General features: G+C 46.9%; 1 protein-coding gene across 2 annotated transcripts in view; it reads left to right on the plus strand.

Moving 5' to 3' along the window:
* Yki (Transcriptional coactivator yki) overlaps positions 1-18,250 on the plus strand; it is a 134,302-nt gene extending 116,052 nt beyond the window's left edge. Inside the window, exons 4-8 of one of the 2 annotated variants that reach the window (XM_077698382.1) lie at positions 1,628-1,825; positions 3,395-3,424; positions 9,460-9,697; positions 12,160-12,266; positions 14,117-18,250. In XM_077698382.1, the coding sequence (XP_077554508.1) occupies positions 1,628-1,825; positions 3,395-3,424; positions 9,460-9,697; positions 12,160-12,266; positions 14,117-14,155 (612 nt within the window). In that variant the 3' untranslated portion in view covers positions 14,156-18,250. Of the gene's footprint in view, positions 1-1,627; positions 1,826-3,394; positions 3,425-9,459; positions 9,698-12,159; positions 12,267-13,991 lie in introns of both variants that reach the window. The other variant, XM_077698381.1, reaches the window with a different exon arrangement.
* Positions 18,251-25,526: the final 7,276 nt, after the last annotated feature.

The following is a 25,526-nucleotide window of genomic DNA, read 5'->3' on the forward strand; positions in this document are numbered from 1 at the left end:
GAAATTACAAGTTTGGTGGATTTTCATTATTACAAGGCAACATTGGGAGCAGGCACTTGTCAGTCCAATCCATATCATGATAAAATCAAGTGAAAGCCAGCTTCTGTTCTCTATCTTGCATCTTCCATCTAGTCTGTGCCTCATACGCTCCATCTACGTTTGCTTTTACGTGCAAATGGTGGACGTGCACATAGTTCATCCTGCCTTGAAGCAACACTTGCTCCAGCTGATGCTCTTGCTGACAAAACAGGAGATGCAGGCAACATGAACTAAGTTTTGAAATCAAACAGCCTCAGAAAAACACAAAGAAAAAAGAAAAACCTGTAAATACCAGCCATGAATTTAAAAAAATAAAGCTGGGGGAGCATTTACGAACCCGTTAGCACTTATCTAAATGTGCACTAATGTGCTTAGGTATTGTGCAATAAAAAACTTTTGCATTGTGTTGGAAAGGTTATAAATAATCCCAGATAAAACATTAGACGGGAACCTTGAAAATGTGTTTTCTGGTCCTTGAAAGTCCTTGAAAAACCCTTGAATTTTTGCTTTTGAAGCCTGTACGAACCCTGTGAAGTAATTTGCGTCATAAGAAGAAGCAAGGAAAGCGTAGCACGAAAGATGTAGAAGAAAAGAAGCCGGTCAAAGTCATTCACACCACAAAACAAAGAAACGAAAGTTAATAAAAGGCTGCAAATACAGCGTTTGCCTACAAAGCCTCAAAACATATTGCCAACAAAGCCTCAAAACATATTGTCAGGCCTTCTAAGCGTGTAAGCAGACTTAAGTGACCCGAGGAATTTTTTTTTAGTTCTCAGTCACAACTGAAACATGTACTATGTCGCTAGGAACCAGCTGAAACAAAACCTAGTTTTTGGCACTTGTGTGATTGGCACTGCTGGTGGATTTGCGATCATTTGATTGCAGCCGGGATTGTACCCGAGTATCATTGAGTACTCCTGTTCCCCTCTTAAAGGCTACCTGCAATCAAAATTTTGACCTCTTGAAAACACCATTTCCGTATAGTCTGCTGAAAAAGAAAGCAAGATGTAAAATACAACAGCTGGAATATATGTGCGTGGACGTCGCAAGCGGTCAGCAGAAATCGGCGATTTTGAAACTGAAATCTATGAGAGCACGGCCATTCAAGTGACGTTGCAGCCTTCCAGCGAGCAGCCGGACGGTCAGCAGCTCAGGAGCAATCCCGCGCGCAAGCTCTATGCGTGCATGGGGCAGCGAATGGGTGAAGCGTTCGCAGCAGAGCTTTAACGGTTCTCCAGCTGCGTGGCTGGCCAGAGCAAGAAGCCCCCGTCGACTGGAGCGTCGCAGGCAGCACGTCATGGGTGTTTATGCGATCCGCTGGCCGGTGTAGCATGGTCTGCGGCGGAGCTTTTTTTAAACGCTTCTGACCGATTAACAAGGTGTTTCATTGGGCTACCACTTGTGTGCCTGCTGATTTGGTGGTACTTACTACGTATTAAAAATAAATTTGGTCGAGATAAAATTTGAGTGCAGTCAACCTTTAAAGGCCTTAAAATTTGCGTCCTGGATGATACTTGCTCAAAGCTAAGCCTGCTGTGTTGGTGACCGATCTTCTTTCCTTCCCCTCTCCCTCCCCCTGCCTGTGCAGGGTTCTGCGGGCAGCGCAGTGAGTGGTGGGGGCACGGGCCCCACCTCTCCCCCTGACCCGATGAACTCCATCTCAGCCGTGGTGGCAGCCACCAGCTCCCTGACCATCCAGCAGCAGCGCCAGCAGAAGCTGCGCCTCCAGCAGCTCCAGATGGAGCGCGAGCGACTCAAGATCCGACAGCAGGAGATCCTGCGGCAGGTGCGTCCGGTGAAAAATGAACACGTGAATTCATTATTTTGAGAGTTCGAGAGTTTAGTCACCCTGGCTGGGAGACGTTTTTGTAGTAGGGACGTCTACTTTTCTGTCTTGCTTTTGTTGAAAGTCTCTTGCGGTGCACTCCAGTGGGGTGGTTGAATGGTCCTTGATGACAGCATGACTGCTGTGGCAAGTAATTTAAAAACCCACCCTCCACTGAGTTGCATGTTTAAAGTGTACACTGTAGTTTATCAATTAGAATTGGCAGCGCCCATAGCTGAGGAATGATGCTCAGATTTTAAGTCCACGCATGTTGAAAGTCGAGCTTTTTTTAAATATTCCTTTTTTTGTGAGTGTGGAAAGATGCTTGGAATAGAGAAAATATTGCACTTTGCACTGCATGAGTAACATGTTATGGCATGTACGTGGTCTGAAGGCTGCACTTTGGCTGCAGTAATGTGTGCGTAGGGTCGTTTGTTTTTGAGTGTATCCTGATAGTGCCCAATATCCCCCACCGTGAATAATGTTCATACGAATTGGGTCAAAACCAATTTTGAAGTATCTTTGATCACAAAACACAGTTGCAGCCTGACACAAAAGTCTCCTAGCACAGTGAAAATGTGCTCATGATGTGAAGCATTGCAGCATTTCCACAAAAAGACAAAAGGAATTCACCTTGGGGAGTCATTATGAGGTTCACTTACTTTGGTGACAGCTTGCAAAAATTTCCTTTCACCTGTGTACAAGTGAAAAGGATTGGAAATCGACTCACATAATGAGTCCAGTTAGTTAGACTGCAAGGTCCTTGTTGGCATTTTTTGTGCTGCTGTGCAGCCATATTATACCCCTGTCACACGGGCACTTTCAATCACGATTGAAGTGAATCGCGATCGAGTTTTCGAGCGTGCTCCACGCGCTGCCACTGCTTCACGGCCCATTTCAATCGCGATCGAGAAGTTGCACCGGTTGCACTCGTGTACGCCAGATGGCGCAAACAATGTACTTGCGGCCGTTGTCTGGTAACTTCACGCGGTCGTAGGTATGCGCGTAACTGTGTAAATGTTACCGCACACTTATTTGGGTCAAGTTATTTGACACAGTTTGTGGCATTAGTTGAAGTTGTCACCTTCTGTGCCATTACTGAGCGGGCGATCGCGCTTGGAAGCCTCGATTGCGCTTGAGAAACCAGGATTGAGTTCAAGCGGGATCGAGCTCGATCGCTATGGAAACTGCCGTGTAGCAGCGCCCGATCCGGATTGAGCTCGATCCAGATTGACTCAATTGCGATTGAAAGTGCCCGTGTGACAGGGGTATTAAATTGCACTTGTTCTTTTTGTAAGGAGCTTAGAAAATGGCATGATGGACTGCGTGTGTTTGCCTGTGTGTGATGTTTTCGTTTGCATCGGGTTAGTTTGTTGTGCAGTATTACAACTTCATTGCATTCCCCCCTACCCACCCAAGTAAAAAAACGTCCAATGAGAGTGCCGCAATGCATTGCAATAGTGTTTGCTAACTCTGCAAACCAGAGCGCACTAACTCAGAACTGGCTTGTCTTTTTGTTGCTTTTTGCAGACGGCATTCCTCGGAAACTCCACACGTAATGTGAGTGAATGTGCTACTTTGGCCCGCATGTTTATTGTATTGTTTGGTTGTGCATCAGACGCGATAGCCACTGTTACCCCCGTACTCCTTACTGCACATGCAGTTGGTGTGCCTGTGCATGCAGATCTGAAGTGTTTCAAATGACTGTTTACTAGGAAACCACTCTTCCACTCTCAAGCCTTCCAGTTTTTGTTTGAAGCAGCTACCTTAAGCTGGAAGTTACAAGTGGGGATTTTGGAAGTATGAGCCGAGAGCTTTAAAGGAGCCCTGCAGCACTTACATTAACTGCTCGGAATGCATTTTGGGGTAAAGTCTATTGTCCCAGCAATCTCCTCCCGCAAGAATTATGAAAATACGTTCACTATCACTGAAACTACGCCTGATGAGAAATCGCGCATATTTGCTCCCTCTCAGCTTGACCGCAGACAATGCGACGAAAGCTGCACGCTCTCCCGGAAAGGGGCGGCTCACTGCGTTCTCTTCGGTGGCATTTGATATGTCGTAGGCCTGGGCGTTTTCTTCTTTTCTCTGCAACGTGGAGGGGTCTATCTCCGGTCTGGTGTCACAAAAATGCAGGCATGGCTGCCTGCTCTCACGCGCGCACTCAGTCTGGTAGGGCGTTTTGGAAGCAATATACGTTTGTTGTCGAGTGGTCTCGTTGAAAGGGGAGTATTGAGTTCGTCACTCAAACTCTGCGCGCACTCAGAACACAAAAGAAGCGCCAAAACTGTGCGTTCAGGTTCAGGCATAGAAAAGTTTGGTGCACAGCGCCGACGACGGCGGATCGTCGCATGGAATGCGAGAAATAAACCGCGAAGTTGAGCAGCGACAGCCAATAGGACAGCCATGGCCTCAATGACGTCGTTCAAGCCATGCTAGGGGTGCATAATGAGGAAAACTGAAGATTGATTGATTGTAGGGTTTAACGCGCCGATGCAACACAGGCGATGAGGCGCGCCGTAGTGGAGGGCTCCGGATTAATTTTGACCACCTGGGGATCTTGAACGTGCGCCGAAATCTCGTACACACAGGCGTTTTTGCTTTTCGCCTCCATCAGCAAAGCGGCCACCGCGGCCGGGAATCGATCCCGCGACCTCGTGTTCAGCAGCGCAACGCCTTAGCCACTGAGCCACCGCGGCGGGTGAAAACTGAAGAGAATGTGGTTGGTTTTTCTGTGTCTTTCGCACGCAACGTGCACGTGTAATATTTGGCTCAGGTATTCCTGGCAGTGTAATCCAAGCGTCGCGCAGGTTTACTTGCACAGCTCAAAGAGTGTTGCAGGGTTCCCTTAGCGTGTGCAGAAATCTTGACATATGAGCACCTTTGTTTTTCACCTCCATCAAGAACACCCACATGCTGAGAATTCAGCATTCATTAAAGGTCCTTACGTGGTCTAACATATTTTTTGTTACATAGGTGACAGTCTTTGTATGGAATTTGATTTCGTGAAATTTAAATTGTGTGTCTGATATGTGGATTTGTTTTTCCCCTTTGAATTGCGTAGGCATGAAATGAAAATCACTCCCACGTGTACAGTGATTGAAGGAGCCTGCAGGCAGTTGTAATCACACCAAATGCTTTATTGTGCCTTATTGCTCATCGCCCACTGTTGTGCATCCGGGTTCAGGAGTCGATATTGGTAGCGGGACTGGTGTTCCGGAAACATTAATCAGGAGACGGAGGCGTGTTGATGAAGGAGAAAACTTTACACAATTACTTACGTGATGAGTACACAGGTTTAGGTGCTGTGTCTCAAATAGAATCGTACAACGAGCAACACCCGGTGGCGCACAACACTGCCTTTTTGTTCGAAAGTCTGGTCCAACCCACACTTCAAAACACATATACCCATGCTTGAAGCTGTCTCTGATGCTTGCCGAAGTGACCATCATGGCACGAAGGCGTTAGCGCCGCTTAGACGGGGAGACCTTTCGTCCGAGCACAGGGCACACTTAAGTGCCCCAGAGTTCCTGTATATAGCTCCCGCAGGGAGCTAAGAGTTGCGCGACTGAACGCCATCTTTGTTATCCGGATTGCTGCGGGAAAGCCGCCCGTCGCGAGTAGGAGCACGGCCGCTGGATCCAGCGGCCGTGGTAGGAGCCTCGCCGCCACGCTTTTGACGGCGGCCGACGCGCGGTGGGGGCGGTTCGGTCGGCGGCGCCTTACAGCGGCTACGCTGGATTCCTGTGATGTCGCTCACGCTTCTGCTGCTGCTGTTCCTGGGCGGGGCGTGGCGCCGCCCGCATCGGCGGCTGCGGCGCAGCCGTAGTGGGGACTTCTCTGCGCGGCATGGATAACCGGAGTGTCGCAATCACGGCGGCGCGTGGAAAAGGGTCGCGCAACTCTTAGCTCCCTGCTGGAGCTATATACAGGAACTCTAAAGTGCCCGAGTCACATAGCTCGCTAATTACTGACTCCACGGTCCGTGCTGGGGAAGTCGTCTTCTTTGTCATGCTGCTATCGTCTTTCATTCAAAGAGTTGCAGGTGCAGGGCTGACGCAGGATAGACTAACTGTCTTGAGTAACAGATCTTCGCTATTCAATAAAGGGTCGTACGCACCATGGGCCGGTTTGGGTGCTGGCGATGGAAATACGCTAATTAGCGTCAACGTCCTGTGTCAGCTTAGATGTGTCGGATCATCAACCGGATCGTGACACCACCGACTGCAGTGACCTCTTTTTGGGGGTCAGGGAAAGTAGCTTCAGTCCTTGGTAGTAACATCCGTGCTTAAAGCGCTGCTTCCTCTATATGGCCCCTTTCAGTACAGACTAGGAATTGTGCTCCACTGCCCTAGGTGGCACCGAATTGAACCTTTGTTGGCTGGTGGCAGCTAATTAGTAGCCATATCCGCAGCTGTGCCAAGCCATGGCCGTGCATTATAGCAGCTTCTGCTTTTGTGGTTTGTTATCCTTTTGCAACTTTCTTGCTGTATAAGCAACACTTAGTTGCGAACACACACTTGCAGTTGCGTTGATGATGATGAACCTTGAAGCAAGATAGAAACTGGTAGTAGCATGAGAAGATGGCTTCACAACGGTACCATATTACCGTACAGTAATATTTGGATCTATATTTTATGTCGCTACCTTCTATGATGCTGCTCACCAGGAACGACATTATCAACAGTCCCTTTGGATAGCGCTTGGATAACTGCCATTGAGTCATGCTCGATCACGTTCGCTCATGATTGGAACTTGCTGCATAGCATTTCAATAGGGTGCACACAGGTCCTCGGAAACTTTAAAATGTAATGTGTCATTTTGAAAGCCTTGAAAGTCCTTGGAATTTTTTGGAGTCAATTCAATTCAGTTCAATTTATTTTCCTTTGTTGTGCTACAAAACATATGCAAGACACTGTTTGGACTGCACGGACAGGTTGGGTACTCATCCCTTGATTTTCATCGTGATAATCAGTGGCTCTGCCTTTTCGCAAGAATTTAAAGGGTTTGTTATGAATTTTAAGTTTGAACTAATGTAAAAAAGATTGTAACAGTCAAGCTTTAGAGTACTGCACAAAAATACAACATGTTTGTTAGGCACAAGGCAACATCGGGAGCCAAAACTTGTCAATCCAATCCATGGCGTGACACAATTCAGCAGAATCCAGCTCCTGTTTGCTATCAGCATGCTTGTCATCCTTGTAGGCTTTGCTTTACTTCACTGGCTCCTTCTGCTTTGCTTTTATGCGGCCAATAATAGATGGGGGCGTAGTCTAAGTTCGTCATGCCTGGGAAGTGCACCTTTCAGAGTGCCCAACCGGTCCATGCGGTCCCAGCACAGTGATCACGTGGAAGGCACACGAGTTGATGACAGATGCAGAGATTTTAAGGACAATAAATATGGTGACGTTTCGCTCCTCCTACAGTTAGCCATCACACAGAAATTATTTCTTCAATACGATGTCCGCAGTTAGCAAGTTGTGAAGGCCTTCTTTTGTTGGAAAAAGAGTGTGCTTATGTGCCATGCCGTGGCCTTGGGCCATTTTTAAAGCAAAGCTTTACTACTTTCGTCCAGTGGTTTCGTGTTGCGTTGAGGGGCTTGCAGTGAAATTGATTTGGTACTGCTGGTGCATGCTATTTCTGACGTCTGCCGGGCAAAGAAATCTAAATTGGTAGAAACTTAAAATGTGCCTTACTTTTTTTTAAGGGGACACTGAAGGCAACCAGCAAGTTAGTTTAAAAAAAAGTCTCGCCTTCCCATGGCCTGATTTGTTGCCGAAAGATGCCTTAATTGCTGAGAAATCGTTACGCAAACAACGCATTTCCCTTCCTCATTTCCCTCACAGCGATTCTATGACGCAAAGAGTGGGTGCTGTTTGCGTGGCGATAAACTGGAGACAAGCGAGGCCGTGGGTGATGTGTAGTGGTAAACAAGCGACCGATTACAACGGTACCACGTACCGAGCAGTTTGGTCAGTTTGGTCAGTTTGGTCACATCAGTCGTGCTTTCCCGAACTCCCACAATTTTTGCTGCTGTGGACCACTAAGCAAAACAGTTTTTCGTGGGACCTGTGATCAGTATTGACACTTTGTCGAAGAAAAGCATGCTGTCCTTTTCCTTTTTAGGTCGAGGGAATGTTGGTGTCGCACCAATTGCTTTAGTGGGTACCCCTGCACGCCGCCTCACATAGCGGCACCGCCGCCAGCGTGGACAGGTAGCACCATCCAGAGGCAGCCAGGGAAGGAGTTGTGTACTCCAGAGAATGTGCTCAGTTGGAAATACGGACTTTAGCCAAAATAAGCGTTTCCATGTTTTTTGATGCCCCAAAAGCATGCAGAGGGTTATAATAAAAGTGGCTATGCACATAGTACTGTAAAAGGGTCACACAATTATTTGGCAGAGTATTAGAGTATTGCGCTGAAACGAAGACGAGCTGGTTGGCATTCGGGATTGCTGCGAGATCTATCCGCTGGGCTCCCATCATATTGTTTCTAGCTTTGTTTTTGTTTTTAGACGTTGAAACATGACACTAGAAAAAAATTCCTGTTAAGACTGGAAGTTTTAACTTTCAGGAAGACTGGAAGTTAACAAAACTTCCGGATAAACTTGTAAAGCCGTATTTCTAAAATACTTGTCACGCAATTTCAACCAGTTGCGGTGTAAGTAGCATGGTATGCGACGGTGACACCTATCTTCACATTTTCACTATTTTCTACCTTATTTTAGAAAAGCTACGCATAAGAGTGGTATAGTTGTACTCTTAGTGAAGTAATCTATCGATCTAAAGCAACTTGTATTTTGGCTTTGGTGTCCCTTTAAACTGTACTTCGATGAGCTTCCTACCAAGAAAAAGTGCAATAACAAAATTCAAGAAGCCTGCTTGCCGACTTTGTGTTGAAGTTAATTAACTCTCTTCAGAGAGAGACATACGTTTGTGTGCAACCTTTTGGTCATAGGACAGCCACAACAATGATGTTGCTCACAGAATACCTTACTCTGACTGCTGACTTTTATTCGCAATTTAGTGCTGTATGAGATAGTTTTGTTGCTTTATAGATTATACTTTGAGGAAAATAATGCATAGTTCTCAGCCTAACAATTGGGGGCCTCTTATTGAAATAAGAAGGCTGTCCCATTGAACGCTGTCTTCTGACGCACTACAAAGTATCATTTAGGTGAGGGCTCCTAAAATGAAGGAAACAGTGGTGAAAAAAGACACGCAAAACACGGTTTCGGCAGCTATCATATTTTCACAAGCCAAGTTATTTTTCATTTCGTGATTTGATGAGTGCCCATTAGAACAGCATTGGTCTTCGGATTTGTTCCAAATGTGGCTCTCATGCTACAAAAGCTTTGACGTACTAAAGCACACAAGTATTGAAAAGGCCCTGTGAATTATTAAAAGCGTATGTGCACTTCATCGCCATTATAATCATCGTCGTCACCTGATTCATCTGGCATAGCAACACACTCGGCTCGGCTCTTAGCTTGGCTAATATTTCCAGCCCCCCCCCCCTCTCTCTCTCTCTCTCTCTCTCTCTCTCATTTATTGACCGCAGGCATGTTCAACTGTGCTCTCCCTCTCTCTCTGCAGGAGATGCTGCTGCGGCGCACGCTGGCAGAAGAGATCCTGCCCAGCCCGACCTCTCCGGCCAGCGACGTGGTGGCCGGCGTGGGGCCGACGACGGACCCGTTCCTGGGCGGGGACTTCCACTCGCGCCAGGAGAGTGCCGACAGCGGTCTTGGCCTGGGCCCCAACTACTCACTGCCCCACACCCCTGAGGACTTCCTCTCCAGCATGGATGACAGCATCGACGCTGGGCTCAATGACGGTGCGCATGGCCTACCCTCCTAACAGGCCTCGGTCTCTCATCAGTGGGACCTTGGTGGATGCAATTTCTGACGTAATGCAAACATCGCTATGGGGAAATAATTGAGCCAAAAACATTTAAAGTACACTATGTCAAGAGGGGTAGAGCCTCTTCTTTTCTGAGAGCTCTGTCTAGATTCTTTCCAAGTGTAAAGTACCAAACCTTGGTTTTATTCTGTTTCTATTTCCTGCTTAATTAGGCAAAGTTTTAGTGATCCTTCTTGGGTCAAGTTAAGAACAGTTGTACTGTATTGTAGAGCAGTTGACTTTACTGCATTGTACCACAGTAGCCGACTGATTTTTCGGACTTGGAGGGAAATGATAAATAGAATAAAAAAAGCAGTCCAGAAAATCTCAGTCCCAAAAACAAACTTTATTTCATTTAAATAGGACTGAAGAAGTCGCGAATAGTTCAGGGCAAACCTGATGATGATGTTGCTTATGAGTCAGCGACCCGTGGTGCCTAAAAAATAGCTGTGTCTTAAGAAAAAAAAAGAAAAACTGGCCACAAATGACCTTTTTCAGGCTTTCGAGAATGCTTCCGCCGCAGAGTACATGCAAGATTATGGCCTCTGAGATCCCCAGTGGGAGTCAAGCCAATTCGAAGCTAGCCAGGTGGCTTAGGATTCAAAACGGCGCCGTTCTGAAGTCATACCATGGCTCTGTCACGAAAACTTTTGTCGAAAAAAAACTGAACTTTCGGCTTTATTTTGTCTGAAATGTCCGTTGTTCATGTACAATACTCATATGGGACAACTGGCAGTTCCTCGGGAAAGTCCGGAATATCCAGCAAGTCCAAATTTTGGGAGTAGGAAAAATGGTCTGCTACTGTATTTGCATACTGGGAATACTTGCATTTGTAGTTGTGCTCCAATTTTCAAGTGTCTGGAAAAGAGTGGAGACATTCCGAAAGTTCTACGTGTGACGTATAACAGTATACTGCATAAAAAGATGTTTAGTGCAAATTCCTTCGAATTCTTGCAAGTCTCAGCATTCCATCGTTTTATTATTTGTTGCTACAAAGAAGATGCAGTTAATAAAACACATAGGTAACCTTCAAACTTTGCAAACCAGAATACAACAAAGTCAAAATTGGTTTGTTTGCGAATAGCATTTTCTGCGTGATTACCGTATAATGCGGAATATAGGTCGAGATGGAATATAGGTCGACCCTCTTACCTTGTAGCCGAAAAATGCAAAAAAAATAATTAGGTACCAAGCATTGTCTTATTGGGACTATAACTTGTTTCGTCTCAGATTACTCATTTAAAACTGTCTGAACTATCGCCGGACGACTGCTTCTGGCTCGCTGACGCCCACACAGCAGGTCATCCTCAGTGCATTCCCGGGAATCGCTTATGCAGCACTTCTTAAACGCTCGCAAGACCATGTCATCGTGAAGCGCGTGCAAAGCATGGGACACTCGTCTGCAGACCGTAGCGACAGCCAGTCTGTGCAGGCGGTCAGCAAACATCTTGGGGTATCCATTCGTAGAGACATCACACCAGGGCCGTAGCCAGAAATTTTTTTCGGAGGGGGTTATGGGTTTCGGGAAGGGGGTAGTTTTGCCGAAAGCAACAGTAAGTATTGCTTACGCGCTGCCTGGAAAAGATTTCGGGAGGGGTTCGAACCCCCAAACCCCCCCTCTGGGTACGGCCCTGCATCACACGACACTAGCGGACGAAATTTGCCCCTTTGTACAGCAGCACAGGTGCACAGAGCAGTGCACATGAAACGAGGTCTTCTGAGCGTTGCATACCGAGAGCTGCCCCTTCAGCTAACGCCATTAGTGCGCATTCTTTTGGTGATAAAGAACTGGCGCAAGGCGGACACGTCATTGGCCTTGGAAAACCCCCAACTTTTTTTTTTAAATGCTGCTGTGAACTGGCACCAAGTGCCTAAACTCATTTTGAGCAAGAAGAAAATAGCCTGCACACATTCGCCGACAGCGAGAGAAGCAACAAAACAAAGATGGCGTCGCGTCCGATTGATGGTGGTGGCGATGGTGCCTTTGGGGTTTGGATGGGCTCGATGGGCTGCCCGGTCGCCAGATGACAACTGCCAGTGACTGCAATATAGGTCGAGGGGTGACTTTTCGGAAAATTTTTCTGTAAAAAATCTCGACCTATATTCCGCATTATACGGTAACCACTGTGACCAGTGAGACAGCATTGATCACTTTCAGTCACAACTACATAGTGTTTCTAGTAAGTTTAGTGTGCCATAAAACCAAATTCTGTGCCTAATTTTTGCCACTGTCAACCGTTTAGATGTAGCTTAAAAAGACTGTCTAATACGGTTGCTGTTTTTCATGATCCAACAGACATTTACAGAAGGCTTTTACTGGGCTGTTGTGTCTCCTCTACTATTTTGTGTTGTCTAGTAATTGCCTTAAACCCATGTTTCCCTCTGATCTGATTGCAGATCCCAATCACCAGAACAGTGAATTGAGTTTAGACGGCCTACAAGGCACGGGCATTGACTTGGGCACTGAGAACATGGACTCCGATGATCTGGTGCCCAGCTTACAGGTGAGAACATGTCCCCGCTTCTGGAGGATGCTGTACACTTTCTTCAGACTAAATAAGCATTTGCTCAGTGCTCATTTCACACAAATTCATTTACAGTCATACTAATTCACACAAATTCATCTTAGGTCAACAACCGGAAAAATAATGGGACCATACAATGCAACTTTTGTAACTACGCAAACTGGGATGAGTTTTGAGTGTAGTAGTAAGCCGTATAGTAACCGCATCCAGAAATAGTCGCTGTGAAATTTTTTTTTTTTTTTTAAGTGCGTGCCGAACGACTTGGAACAGCTTGTCTCGCCTCCATGGGGAAAGTGAACATTCGCACAGGCTGTTAACTGTAACTCGTAACTGTAAATCGTAACTCATGGCACCTTTTTGCCTAGGCTTGAAATAGGTAGGAAAGGCTCATGCTTGTGTGTCTAGTGTGACGCTGAAAAACGTACGGTGCTTATTCGAGTACTGCTAGCACAGTGAACACCTAAAATGTCGTCTTTGCTCCAAGCACTCATTGGCGTAGTTTTTCTTACGGAAACTTTAATTGCTCGGAGAGAGGGTGAGCGGAATAAAAATGTGACATGAAAGCAAGTGCTATGGGTTCATGGATTAAAGGGGGGCAAAGGTCAGAAGGCCAGTATGGCACAAAGGAGACATGACCAAGAGCCTGCCCTGTCACCTTGTCGCTTGTCCCGTTTATGAGCTGCGTTGCAAGATGAATGCACACGAACTTTAGGAACTTGTTAGATCGCTATAGATGCAAACTCAGAGCGATCCCGTGTTGACTTCTGTCAATTTTAGAGTAGCAGAAATAGCTTCCCACACACTGACGTCTCCACCATAATGGTGCGTCCCCAGTGCAGTTCCACCATACATGCTCCTACACTGTGAAGGCAAATGATGTGCTGTGCATGCTGTGTCTCTTCCATTTTCCACACTTTCCATTTATAGAACTGTGCCGCACCAAACGTGCACTGCCCATCCCCTGTACATTGCTAATCAGAGTCATGCCCATTATATCGCGGGAAGTCGTTAGCCGGCCTTAAAAAACAGCCGTTGTAATGCACCTTTCATATGCACTGCACTTTGGTGGTTTATAGTGCATTCGGTGGTGGGAGAAGCTTGCGAATGAAACGCTGAGTGTGGGAACTGCATGGTGGCCTTTTCGGCAGTTATAAATTAACGGGTTAGACAGATCGTAAAGCTCTTTGTAGATAGCAGCGCACATTAGATAAAAGGACAGGTGAAGAGATAGGAGACACATAGCTTAATATCTGTTTACTCTTTGTTGAAGGCCTAAAAACTTCAAATTCACTCGCACAGCCAATCCGGAGACGCGGCAATTTGGCTTGATTGGCTGAATTATTGGATACGTGCATTAAGTGTCTGTCTTCAACAAGAACAACGACGAACATTTGTAGTCAGTATTGTGTGTTTCTCTTCACCCATCATCTCATCGTTTGGGCGCTGTTCCCTCAAAAGGTCCTCAACAGAGCCCACCTAGCTCGTTGCAGATACAGGGCCAGCTGAGAACAGTGTTCCAGCACGTTTATTTCTCTTTGGGAGTGTCAGAGCCCCCCCCTCTCTCTCTCTCTCCGGTTCTCACCACCGGCCCCTCCTCTCCGCTGCTGTCTTGTGTGCACAGCACCCCCCTCTTCTTCCCCGAAACAGTGTGGCCTCACTGCGTGTCCTGTGTTCTTCCCCCCTCCTCTCTCTTTGCTTCCCTAGGAGGAGCTGCAGGGAGACCTCCTGTCAGACATGGAGGCATTGTTAACGTCCAGCAAGGACAGCGTGCTCACGTGGCTTTAGGAGCCTCACAACCACTTTCCTCCCTTGCCTCCCTTCTCTGCCAGCTCTCCAGCACCTTTCCCCTCGGACTGTCTCCCTTCTGAGAAACGCCACCGTGGCACGGAGAGGGGACAACACACGCCGGACGTCTAGAGGCACCCGCTCTCGCCCCTTCGGGAGAAAAGTGCGCTGCTTTGGAGTTCTTGTGACACTGCTGCTAAGAGGGTGCTCGCTCGAAGTTTAATAAGCCCCGTGCTGTTTTGTATGCAAAGTTCTATACACACTGCTTCCCGCCAAGTGCCCTACGGGTGCGTGCACTTAACAGAGAATGCGTTTTCGTTTTGACAAGTCCGGCTGTATGATTAAAGCGTCCACATAAAATTCTGAGAAGCGGAGCTTTGGCTTCTGTAAACAAATCATATTTTATTGGGAGCTAACTGGTTGGTGCATTGGCATGTTTTACATTGAGTGACAATTGCAGCCCGCAGCTGTATGCTGTATGTCTTTTTTTTTTATATAGATTAGCATGATTGACTGTTTAAATGTGAGCCCCTTCAGCAATGAAGGAGGCTGATGCCGTCCATCTGTGAAAAATGTGTAGCCTAAGGGCGTTGTGAAGGAACCGGTTCGGCATATTGTACACGCCGAATCCTGTTGCAGTCCGTGCCTTATCAACACCGTTTGTGCCTTATGGGATTATTGTATTTCTGCCATACTTTTTCTCGTTGCCGAAAGAGCGTCGGCAGCTTGGTTCTCAATCTACTGGAACCACACTATACTCGGTTACAACTCAAGAACGGCACCACCTCATGTAGTGTATCACTCCGCCAAAGCGCCGGACCCGTAACGTCAGTGCGCGCGCGTTTTGAAAGGGGTTTGCTATGAATGCGTGATATCATCTGCCTTGTCTCACGCAGTTTGTTTGTCGTCACTGGAGTCGTTTATAAGCATATTAAGTCCAAAAAATCACGGGAACGGCTCACGCCATGTTCAAAATATTCCCAGTAGCGCCCTACGTGCGCCGCGCGGAGAAACATCCGGCTACGGTGATAAGGCACAACGGCAACTTCCGGTGCCGTTCTTAAGTTGTCACCGAGTATACTACCACTAAGCACTTCCCTGTGAAGATTTTAACTGCCTGGATCGTAGTGCTTTCTGTTTTTCTGATATTTGTTACTTGAGTGTTGTGACTTGCCAAGGGGAGGCTTGGTAGGGTGTTCCGCCGCAATAAAAGGGAAAAGAAAAGAAAAATGGGAAGAATTGTACCCCGATGCCTTTCTGAGAGTGTCCTTGCTTTGACACGAAAGCGAGACTTGCCCCGAATGTGCCTTCGTGCTGGCCGTGTTGTCAGAGTTGCAAAACTTCGCACTTTGCTGGTGTCTTTCTTACACTGTCTGCCCCTGTTATTTTTGCACCTGCCCTGTTTCCAGGGAGGCAGTGTCGTTGAATGATCGCAATATCTGGCCTGTGTTGGTGTTTTGAGTAATCAACAACCTTGTTCCTTGTTACCTGGAAGTATCGATGCTGAGCACGGTTACGAGTGCCTTAAAAGAAAAAATACAACACCCACTGGTCATTTCTCAGCCAATGGGGAGCAGTGTGCACTTACTTGTTCCTACATTGTTGTACGCTTTCCCTTTCTTTTTTTCTCCCCCCCTCTCTCTTTTTCCTGATCCTTTTTCTCGAAAGAGGACTTTGTATATTTGCCTAGCTGCATGACTGAGGTTGTCAGCGTCCATTCCATCCACAAAGTATAGCTCCTCTTCCTCTGTGAAGCGACTGCGGGGACGCAAGGCCTGTTGCCAGAACCCATAGTTAACACGGCAGCTTCTTGGCAGGTCACGCTGACGTCAACGCTTGTGCTCTAGCAGCGCTCAGCAGTTCGCTGCTGCGAAGGCTCGTGCTGGATGGCCCTGCTAGCAGTTGACCTAGTATTTTGGTTCTCTTAACACTTGTTTATCTTACTTTGTACGCTAATTAGCCTACTTCTGGCTTCGTATCTTACACCTAGGCATGGCGTATGTATCGAGTCATGCATTGATAGCTTCTGTATTCTGTTTTTTAATTCCTTTTAGCTCGAGGATATGGTTTGCTTGGCGTTTGTTTTCAGTAGCTCTTTTGAATGCTTATTATGCCCCCCAAAAATGTTCTCTTTTTTTTTTCTTTTTGGTTCTTTTGTCAAGTGTAACTCTTGAAGCTGATTGAAAAGGTGCTAACCATGGTTCTGCCAACAGCCTTGTGTCCTGTCCAGTGAGTGTGTTGTTGTATGTGCGGAGAGTATGCGATGTTTGCTTGTGTGCGAGAGTGTTTTTTTGTCACATTTTTTTTTCTGTCTCTTTTGCATTGAGTTCATCACTGTGCAACACTTGTGCCAGCATCCAGCACGCTGGTTTGCTGCGGAGTGTCACAAGGTTGCCATCCTCTTATTATTTTTCCCCCCCTTCATCTCATGCCCAAGGTACTGCTGAGGCGAGGGTGTTGTAAATGACAGTAGAGGGAGCTATCCGACCCTCTGGGAGCTGAAGGCGATTTGTTTTCCTGTGTGGACGTTGTGTAAAGAATGCTTTCCGAGTGCCAAACGTGTGTAGAGCACATGCAACGTCACGAGTGTACCGTTGTGCCTTTCAACTTTGCCTTGAACACATCTGTCACCTTCTTTATTCACCTTTGTACAGATGATGTAGCTGCATTTATACAGCCATGAAACTTTGCTAAAAACTCGGAAAAAGAAAAAAAAAAAAGGAGAGGACTTGGTGCCTTAACTGTTTGTGCCTTAGTCTGTATCTGAAACCACGGAAAAAGGTCTGAAGAGGGAATTGCTAGCTTGAAACTTGGCCTTGCGAGAGCTCCAAAAGATATGTTATAACCGGTGTGCCTTAAGCGATATTTTAATGCTTTGTCACTTTTTAAAAGTTTGCACTTTGATACTGTAACTGTGCTCTGCTAGTATTGACTCTGTCATATCGCAAGGTACCGCCCAAAGGCCCGAGAAAGCAATGGAGAAGGTCCCTGCGCAAACCGGCAAGAGCTCAGTGCGGTGTCTTTTTTTTTTCTTTCCAAACATGTTACAGCTGCTGCCATGGCGTTTTTGCTCCAACAAATCATGCTTTGCGTGATCTGCTTTTTGGTGAGCAAACGTGCTAGAGCAATACTTTTGTGCAACGTTGGTGTTCTTTTACCCGCCGCGTTCTTCGTCGAAGTCTCGTTTTTAATTTCTGCATGATGATGAGGAACAAAAGGCCACCTCTCCAGTATTACTGCCTTTACGGTTCCAGCGATGCGTTGACGCCTGTCATATTGCGGATTGACACGTTTTGTCCATGGTTGTGATCATAAAAGTACAAAGTCGAAAAGGCCACCCGTGTGTCTTTGAAGGGAAGCCGAAAAACAGATGGGTAGGGTGAATTGTCAATGGTCGCCGAAAAAGCCAGTATTTTTCTCGACGCATCTTTGTTTAACTGCAGTCGAAACTGAAGTGGCCTTTTCTTTCTCGCATTGCGTGGTTATTTTGCTTTTAACGTTGCTCCTGTTTTGTTCATCCGCTCAAATCCTCGACTGGCCATTCTTGTCGCAAGGCGTGTTATGCGTTTTTAAGCCGTTTTGCTCGCATTGTGTCACGCCGACAAGAATGTTGGTTCAGTCTGGTTAAGTTGGTGCAGCTATTTTATCTTCTACTCTTTTCTGTTAAAACGTTTTTCTTTTTTGATGCCGGCAAGGAAATGCAGTGGCATTTTGGTTGTTTTGACGTGGCTGGAGGTTCGACGTTTTTCACAAGTGCAATTAACGCCTGTACTCGGCTTGCGTGCAAAGCTACGACACAGAGCAGCTACCTCTAATCTGGAAGACGTGAATTGCGAAGAAGTTTGTTGTTGTTGTTGTTGTTGGCTTGGAGTGCCACCATGCGAGTGCTTGTTGTAATTGCGTTGCAAGGGACTTGTTGTGATATGCCCATCCCTCCTTTATGTTTTTTTTTTATTGTATATTATGTGTATTTTAATTCTCACTGGTTTTTGGGTAAAGGAAAAAAAAATACATTCGAAGCGTGCTTGCAATCTAAATTTCACTGTGCAGCAAACATTTTTTTTTAAATGAGTGGTGTATATAAAAGCTTACTTAATTCCTCGGATATTTGCCATTGTTTGTGTTTTTCCCGTATGTTGGCTGTGAACCATGTAAATAAATGATTAATGTTCAAACAAGTGTGGCCTGTTTCTTCGCAAACTCCAGATTATGCATGCATGTTACATTCTGGAAAAGTGTAATTGTTTCTCTCGATTCTAGGTACCATCATCACTTCCGCAAAGAGAACATAAAACAAAAAAATGTCGACATTTTGGGGTGTTATACCTCGGTGAAGGCGTCGCAAGTTTGAGAAAAAGAGGCTGCTTCGAATTGAAAAGAATGTATATTGTCTGCGTCTATAGGAACCGGGCGGCCGTTGTATGGCACCACCGTCGTTTCAGCGAACAGCGCCGCCCGTGGCAAACCGCTCGTCAGTGGAATGCCGGTGGCGGACAGCGCAGCGCAGTTGTGCATGGCTTTCTGTCGTTTTTCTGCGGTGCGGCTTGCAAAGCGAACGTAACCCCACGTGCATTTTTCAGATCGGTAAATCTTGAGTGTGTATGTGACGTTTACGAGGCATGCCATGTGTGTTACTTACGCCCATACTCAGTATTTACAAATAGCAGACGACGCTCAACGCGCCAAGCTGGAAGTCAAGCTGGAAGTGAAAGTTCGTTGCTTCATGCAATTTTTTCATGCCTGCATGCAGTTTCGCGAATCGAGGAGTATATTGCCGCTAAATGCTCCCTCGAAGCCGGTGTGTGCAACCGATCTAGGAATGCTGCGGCGCTGGCCTTTGGCAGTTGATGACGAAACGGCGCCGATGTCGTGCACAAACGAAAGACAAAGTGGGAGGGTGTCTTTGAAGATTTACCTCAAAACAGAAATTGTGACGGACGACGCTTCCGTATCTTCATTACCTACGGCTGAAACGTGTTTAATTTCACAGAAGTGCTCTTACAGTCATCGGGAATCGTTGATAGAATAAATACCGCATGATAGTAGAATGTTATTGCTTGTCGTAGAGAAGCATTGCTTTACAAGAATTGCAATGGCTGCTGGTTAGTTGGTAAATGGTTTTTTCCAAAACCAATTCCTGCGTGGCTGAAGGACGCAAGATAGGAGGGTGCCCGAAACCTGTACTCAGCTTCACAACTGAATGCTGCGGTCGGTTTACAAGCTGTCTCCTACGCTTGAAAAATCTCCGTCTAACGACGATGATGGTTTATCGCAAAGCTCTATCGTATGGGTTTCCTTGGTTGCCTTCTGGATTTAAACTTTGACTAGTTAAGCGTCGAATTTGACCAGCACGCAGTTTGGTCTTTTGATCGCGGCGTCTTTGACTGACCATTTCCCATTCGATTTCGCACGAAGAAAGCTTTGTGTTCAACCAGCATAATCATTAGACGGAGGGCTAGGTGATTTTTCTGTTTAATTTTAACTTCCATGCCACCTCTCCAAATCTAAACTTTTTCTAGCGTGTCGGAAATGTAAAGAATACTCTGTAAAGAATACTTAAGCATTAAAAAACACCGGCTGACGTTAACACTGCCACATTTTTTAACTATCGATGCCAGCCTTTATTCTACGCAGGGGGTAAAACGGGAAGGGAAGGAGGGATGATTTGTAGCCTGGGCTGTTGAGTTGGTGAATAACTTTGGCTCTTGATAAAATGACCACCACAAACGTGGGATTTCCACTTCGGCTCTCAGGCTCCCATGCTGTCACAGTGTCGCCCACCAAAACCGAAGGCACAAAGCTCACGGTTACAGAAAGTGTAAACTACCGCAACATTTCTACGGCTATAAGGTAACCCATCTCGTATGCAGGTGCTTTTCTATTTAAAGCACACGTATCGAGGTATCCCGGCGCTGGCGTTGAAACCGTAGTCATTGAAACCAGTGAAGATAATTTAAAGTGGTAGAAAGGAATAATAATATTGCTAAAAGCTTTATTCCTACACAGATCGCGTGGAGCCAGGCGCAGAGCGCTGCAAAAAGCGCTCGTGTTAATGTAGCCAATTCCGAACCTTACAAGCATCCAATAACTTTGCGTAGCCGTTAGTGCATTTAAGAAGAAAATAATACTACTAATAGTAGTTTTATTCGTACTCAGAACGGGTACGTGTAGCCGAGCGCAGATCGCTGCAAAAAGTGTTCATGCCATTGCAGCCGATACCCAACTTTAGAAGCGTCTGACAAGCTTACGTAGTCATTACTGCATCTAAGAACCCAACACATATGTTTAGACTTCGTTTCATCTCACGTGTCTGCTCACAACGCCACCAAAACATACAAAGCACCGAAGCAAACACGACAAAAACAACGGGAGGCTGTGTAGTCCAATGCACCGGCTCATTCCACTGACGAGGGGAGCGCCGAGTGGTGGCGCCACCCGTCCAGCTGCCCGGTCCCTATAACAGTGTTCATACTGCCCCCACTCATCGTCGCCAAGTCCAAACAACTAAGCCCAGAGCATCAGGTGAAGTGTGGCGGTGAAGGACACATAATTTGAATAAAAGATTAGTTTTGAAAATGACTTATTCAGTTTTCTATGGCAAGCTATCTCTCGCACACTTGCTTCTGGTGAAATGAAGCTGTCACCTTAAGTCATACTTCCATAATGTTTATAAAGGGTGGAATGTTTTACCGTAGAGCTGTATTGGGCTGCCTTCATATGGGTTTTTTGTCCATGGCCCAAAATTTCCAGCGGCCAAATAGAAATAAAATAAAACACGTTTTGGTTTGTGTGGTAATCGAAGCCGTTGCTCATTAATCACAATGCTATTCCTGCATGTTGCTAGTGGTGGCACGAAAGCTATGCCACGGGATGGATGAAAATGATGGCATGTGAGTACAACAACCGAATGCCAGCCTCAGAGCTCCGATTCTGAGAAAGCTGTTTCAAGAGTGGCCATTCGGGACTGCGGAAAGAATTCGCACCGAAAGACGAAGAAGCAAACGTGAACGCAAATGCAACCATGATGCAGCAGTAGAGAAGTATAAGTTTTAGCAGGCTCTTGCCTAGCCAGCAGAATCAAGTAAGGACCGAAATTTTTCATGTCAATGGCTCAAGATTCTCGGTGCCCTCTATGCGGAGGCAAAGCAAACCATTCAGGTATGCGCCGACACCTTGGTGCTAAGATGACGCTGTGAGAATATGTAGCTGGATTAAGACGCGGCAGGCACTTGGGAGAAACCTTTTTGTCCTATCCCAATGTATAGAGGTGTCAATGGCCCAAAAGCAACCATTATGGATAGCATTTCTGGCTATAAAGGGAGCCTACGACGACGTACATAGAGAACTTCTATGGAGCCTGCTTGAGTGGGAGGGATTAGGCCAGGACATTAAACAGCTGCTGCAGGGAATTTACAATGAGCGATAGAGGTGCAAATTACCTGGGAGGACCTAAAGCGCACTAAACCGGTAGTTACAAATGGAGGTTTGAAGCAGGGTTATCATTTGTCTCCAGTGCTGTTCATGCTGTACATGGCAAGACTAGAAAAAAAAGCTTGAAGACAGCAAAATAGGTTTTAATCGTCATAGCCGCAAAGGAGACGAGGTGGAACAACATATCCCAGGACTGATATATGCAGATGACATAGTATTAATAGCAGACAGCGCAGTGTCTGCAACAGCTCACACTGCCTCACAGATATGTGTGGGGAAGAAGCCACTGAACTGGGGTTAGAGTTCAGCGCAGCAAAGTTGGGAGTTGTGGTCTTTAATGACGGCAGTGTCACGGCACTCGTAACGAATCGGTGTTTGTTCAACACTACAGCGGGTAACGCAATACAAATATCTGGGCATATGGGTAAACAAAGGCCAGGCCTACAAAAAACGCATGAGGAGCGGTTCAAAGTGAAAGGAAAAATAAATGCCTCTATCATGAAGTACAGAGCACTATGGGAATATAACAAACATAAAGTGATGAGAGGAATCCGGAAGGGTGTAATTGTACCGGCACTCACCTTTTCAAGTGCAGTAGTGTATGGTAAGTCAGAGATTCGATCAGGGCTAGAGGTGATACAGAGAGTGGTAGGTTGATTGGCATTAGGAGCCCGCAGTAAAACAAATGAGGCAGTGTAGGGAGACTTGTGATGGGCCTCCTTTGAAGTGAGAGAAGTGCAGAGCAAAATATGTTTGGAAGATTGACTTGGAAATATTGATGACCAGAGATGGGCAGCCAGAGGGTTACGGTATCTTTGCAGGAAACGCGTGGACACACAGTGGAGAAAAGAACCAGGAGGCTCAGGACAAAGTATATGAATCCTGGAAGTGCAGGGAAATGACCAAGGCAATAAAAAACGAAGCGGAATAATCACACACAACGAACTGGTAAAAAAGGTGGACGCAAAGAAGTTCTTAGGTATCTACAGAATCTGGAAGCGGGAGATCACGAGGAAAAAGTTCTTTGATGATACCAAAGGGAGTGCATTGCTTTTTGAGGCCTGGGTGGCTTGCTTGTGAGCAAAAATGCGTATTTGTGAGCAGGTACAGGAAGAACTGGGCGCAGGTGGCGGCAGGGAGCCAGAAACCATGCAACATATTGTGACGGACTGCAAAGCCCTCAGTGAGGGAGACATCCAGCTTCCCGAAGACCTTGGCTTTAAAGTTTGCTCAACGGAAAAGTGAATTGGACAGCAGTAGAGGTTAATAAGAGAAGGTTAGAATGTTGGTTGGGAAAGAGCAGAGAAGAAGCTAGGAAGACACCGGAAGTTAGAAGTAAGGCTAGCAAAAAATGCCACAAAGGGTATTTTTTTGTGTGTGCGTGGGAAGGTGATTGTTCAGTGGCATTGCGACTTCGGTCGCAGTGCGAGGGGACCCTGTGAAAAAGGGAAGTCGCTGAGCATCATCACCATTTTTGAGACGCTAGAAAAAATAATTCGGCGAAGCTTGCACTCACGTGCAAGACTTGAATGGCCAAGCTAGCTGTTGTAGGTGAGCGTTGCCGGACACGTAGTTAAGTCTCACTATCATTGTTTTTTTGCACAGTAGCAATGCTAGTAATTGTCATCACATGCATCGAAGAAGTCATCGTCTTCTTCGCAGTGAGTGGTGGATGCAAAGTCATCCTCAGCATTGTAGACTTCAACCAGCTCAACTGGTGAAGCTTGCACTACGTCGTGCGAGGATTGAACCGTAGCGAAGCCGCAGGATATCTTTAAACGAGAGCACTGCAGGACATATCACCACGCATTTGCACAAGTTTGAAACCGTTTATTTACATGTTCCGTCATTGCTTTGCACTGTGCTAGTAGTAATCATTGTCGTATGCATCGGTATCGTCGTGATCCTCATGCCGAGCATTACAGCTCTGGAGTTTTTTGTATTTTTCGTGAGCCGGGGACTCCGCGATCTCCGTGAGGCCCGCGCTCACAAGTGCTCGGTATTCTTTATTTGTTTGCTCGTCGTTCTTTTATTATTTTTTGTTAAAGCCACTGGGCGTTCCGGGAAGACTCGGTGGTCCCCGCGAAGCATGCACTAATGAGTGCTCCGCATTTTCATAGTGTAAGGGTTCCAGGCGCCAGCGACGCTGCAAAGTCGAACGCGTGGGTAGTGGCGGTTTCCTGAAGGGCGCATGAAGGGTTTTATAGCAGCCAGCTTGCTAAAAGCGAACGGCCTTTGGACCATGCCGCCTGCGCAGAGACGAATTGTCTTGAGCCTCAGCTGGGCTGTGGCATTGTTTTGAACGGCGAGTTGCAAAGCGCAGTACGAGCGTGGGAAACCGCGGGTCGGATGCTCGATGAGCTTTGCGTGGACGTGGCGGCGGTCGCTTCGGGGGCCGCCTGCGCGCGTGTTTAGCCAGAGGGACGGTTGTAAAACGAAGTGGCCCGACGCGCTTCTGATAACGGGGAGCAAGGGGTTGTCAACTGCGCTTTGACGGCGGCCGATTCGGGGCGGTGGTTCGGTCTTCGTTGGCCCGCGCACACAGTAAGGAAGTGCGAAAACGTTTTGTTGGGAATGCGGCGTCCCATATGGTTTCTGCCGAGGATCACCTGTCAATGGCGGGGAGCATCGAGGGCGCGCTGCATTCGTTAAGAGGAACGGAGGATACGGGTCACCCCGCATTTGTGGTGGCGGTCCAGCTTTGGACAAGGCGTTATACGCGTAAAGTGCAGGCGTGGGAACGAGCAACGCAAGCCGCGTGCGTAAAAGCTTGCCCCGGGTGCTTGCACGTGTTTCCCCGGGTGTCTGAGTGTTTGTCGTATTTGTTTGGTTTACTTTTGATCTCTTCCTTGTTTTTCTGGTGGGAGAGAGTGACCAGCGTTTGAGGGTTACGGAGGGGCGTTGCCCACCGCGGTTTAGGCCCGGATTTGGTGATACATCCAATGGCCTGTGTATCGGGGATGGAGCCTAAGTAACCCATCAAAACCACGAGACACGAGGTCTCGGGCTCGAATCTTCAGGGTTTTAATGTGCTCTGCACGGCCGGTGTATTGCCGGGCTAGCCAGGTCAGGCTAGGGAGGATATCATCACTTGGGTAGTCTTAGGTCAGGGTCCGTCGCTGACGGGGGTGCCGCGGGCACAAAGTCTTAGCTGACCTAGGAACCCACTTTATTTCTTACTCTGTCTACTTCAGTCTGTAAATATCCTGTATATGCCTTCCGTGTAAATATACAGTTTTTTAAAAACCCTCCATCAACCATCGTCGTCGTGTCATCAGTGCCACAACCATCAGGCACCAACGCAGATCATCATCATCTTCAACAACAACGAAAGAATGAACCGTAAACCTTTACTCATAGTATTTTTTTTTTCCTGCAACGGCTTGGACAACACCTCCGCTGTTACAAAAAAAAGGTTAGGAAAAGGTAATTTCCAGCCGTCTATTGACAATTGTAGGCAAAAAATGAGTCTACGACACACGGTAACTGCAGCCAGTAAATGAAGACCCATGATACCAGTTGGTTGGTTGGTAAAAGCAAGTGCAGACTGAACTCGCCACAACCATCAAACCACCACGCCGGAACGCACGCCGATCAACGAACGCCTGCACAGCTCCCCTGCCGTGGTTTGAACCGTGGCGACACCAACCGGAGCGGGCGGAAATTATAATGGCAAACTGTTCGCATGGCGACGCAGTGAAACATCCCCCTCGCGAGGGGCACGATCAAATGCAGAGCATTTCCGGGGGCGCGCGACGTTAAGTAGTTTGCGTTACGTTAATGTTGTTGCACTTCTGGCAACTGCTGACGAGAGAGCGCTCGTCAGCAGTAATTTGAATGAGTCAAGGATATAAGGCGCGTTCATAGCCTCCCATTCTGTGTCGGCTTTGTGGCGCAGTGGGTAGAGCACCATGTACATTGCGTTCCGCCCGCAGGGTCGAGGGATCGAAACCAGGCGCCGGATAGTATTTTTTTTTATATAGTGTAGGGGGAGGGGTGCGGACAACGACGGTGTGGACTACG

Source organism: Haemaphysalis longicornis, unplaced genomic scaffold, assembly GCF_048455015.1.
Source record: "Haemaphysalis longicornis isolate Haplotype H1 unplaced genomic scaffold, Haemaphysalis longicornis Haplotype H1 scaffold_2, whole genome shotgun sequence".
NCBI lineage: Eukaryota > Metazoa > Arthropoda > Arachnida > Ixodida > Ixodidae > Haemaphysalis > Haemaphysalis longicornis.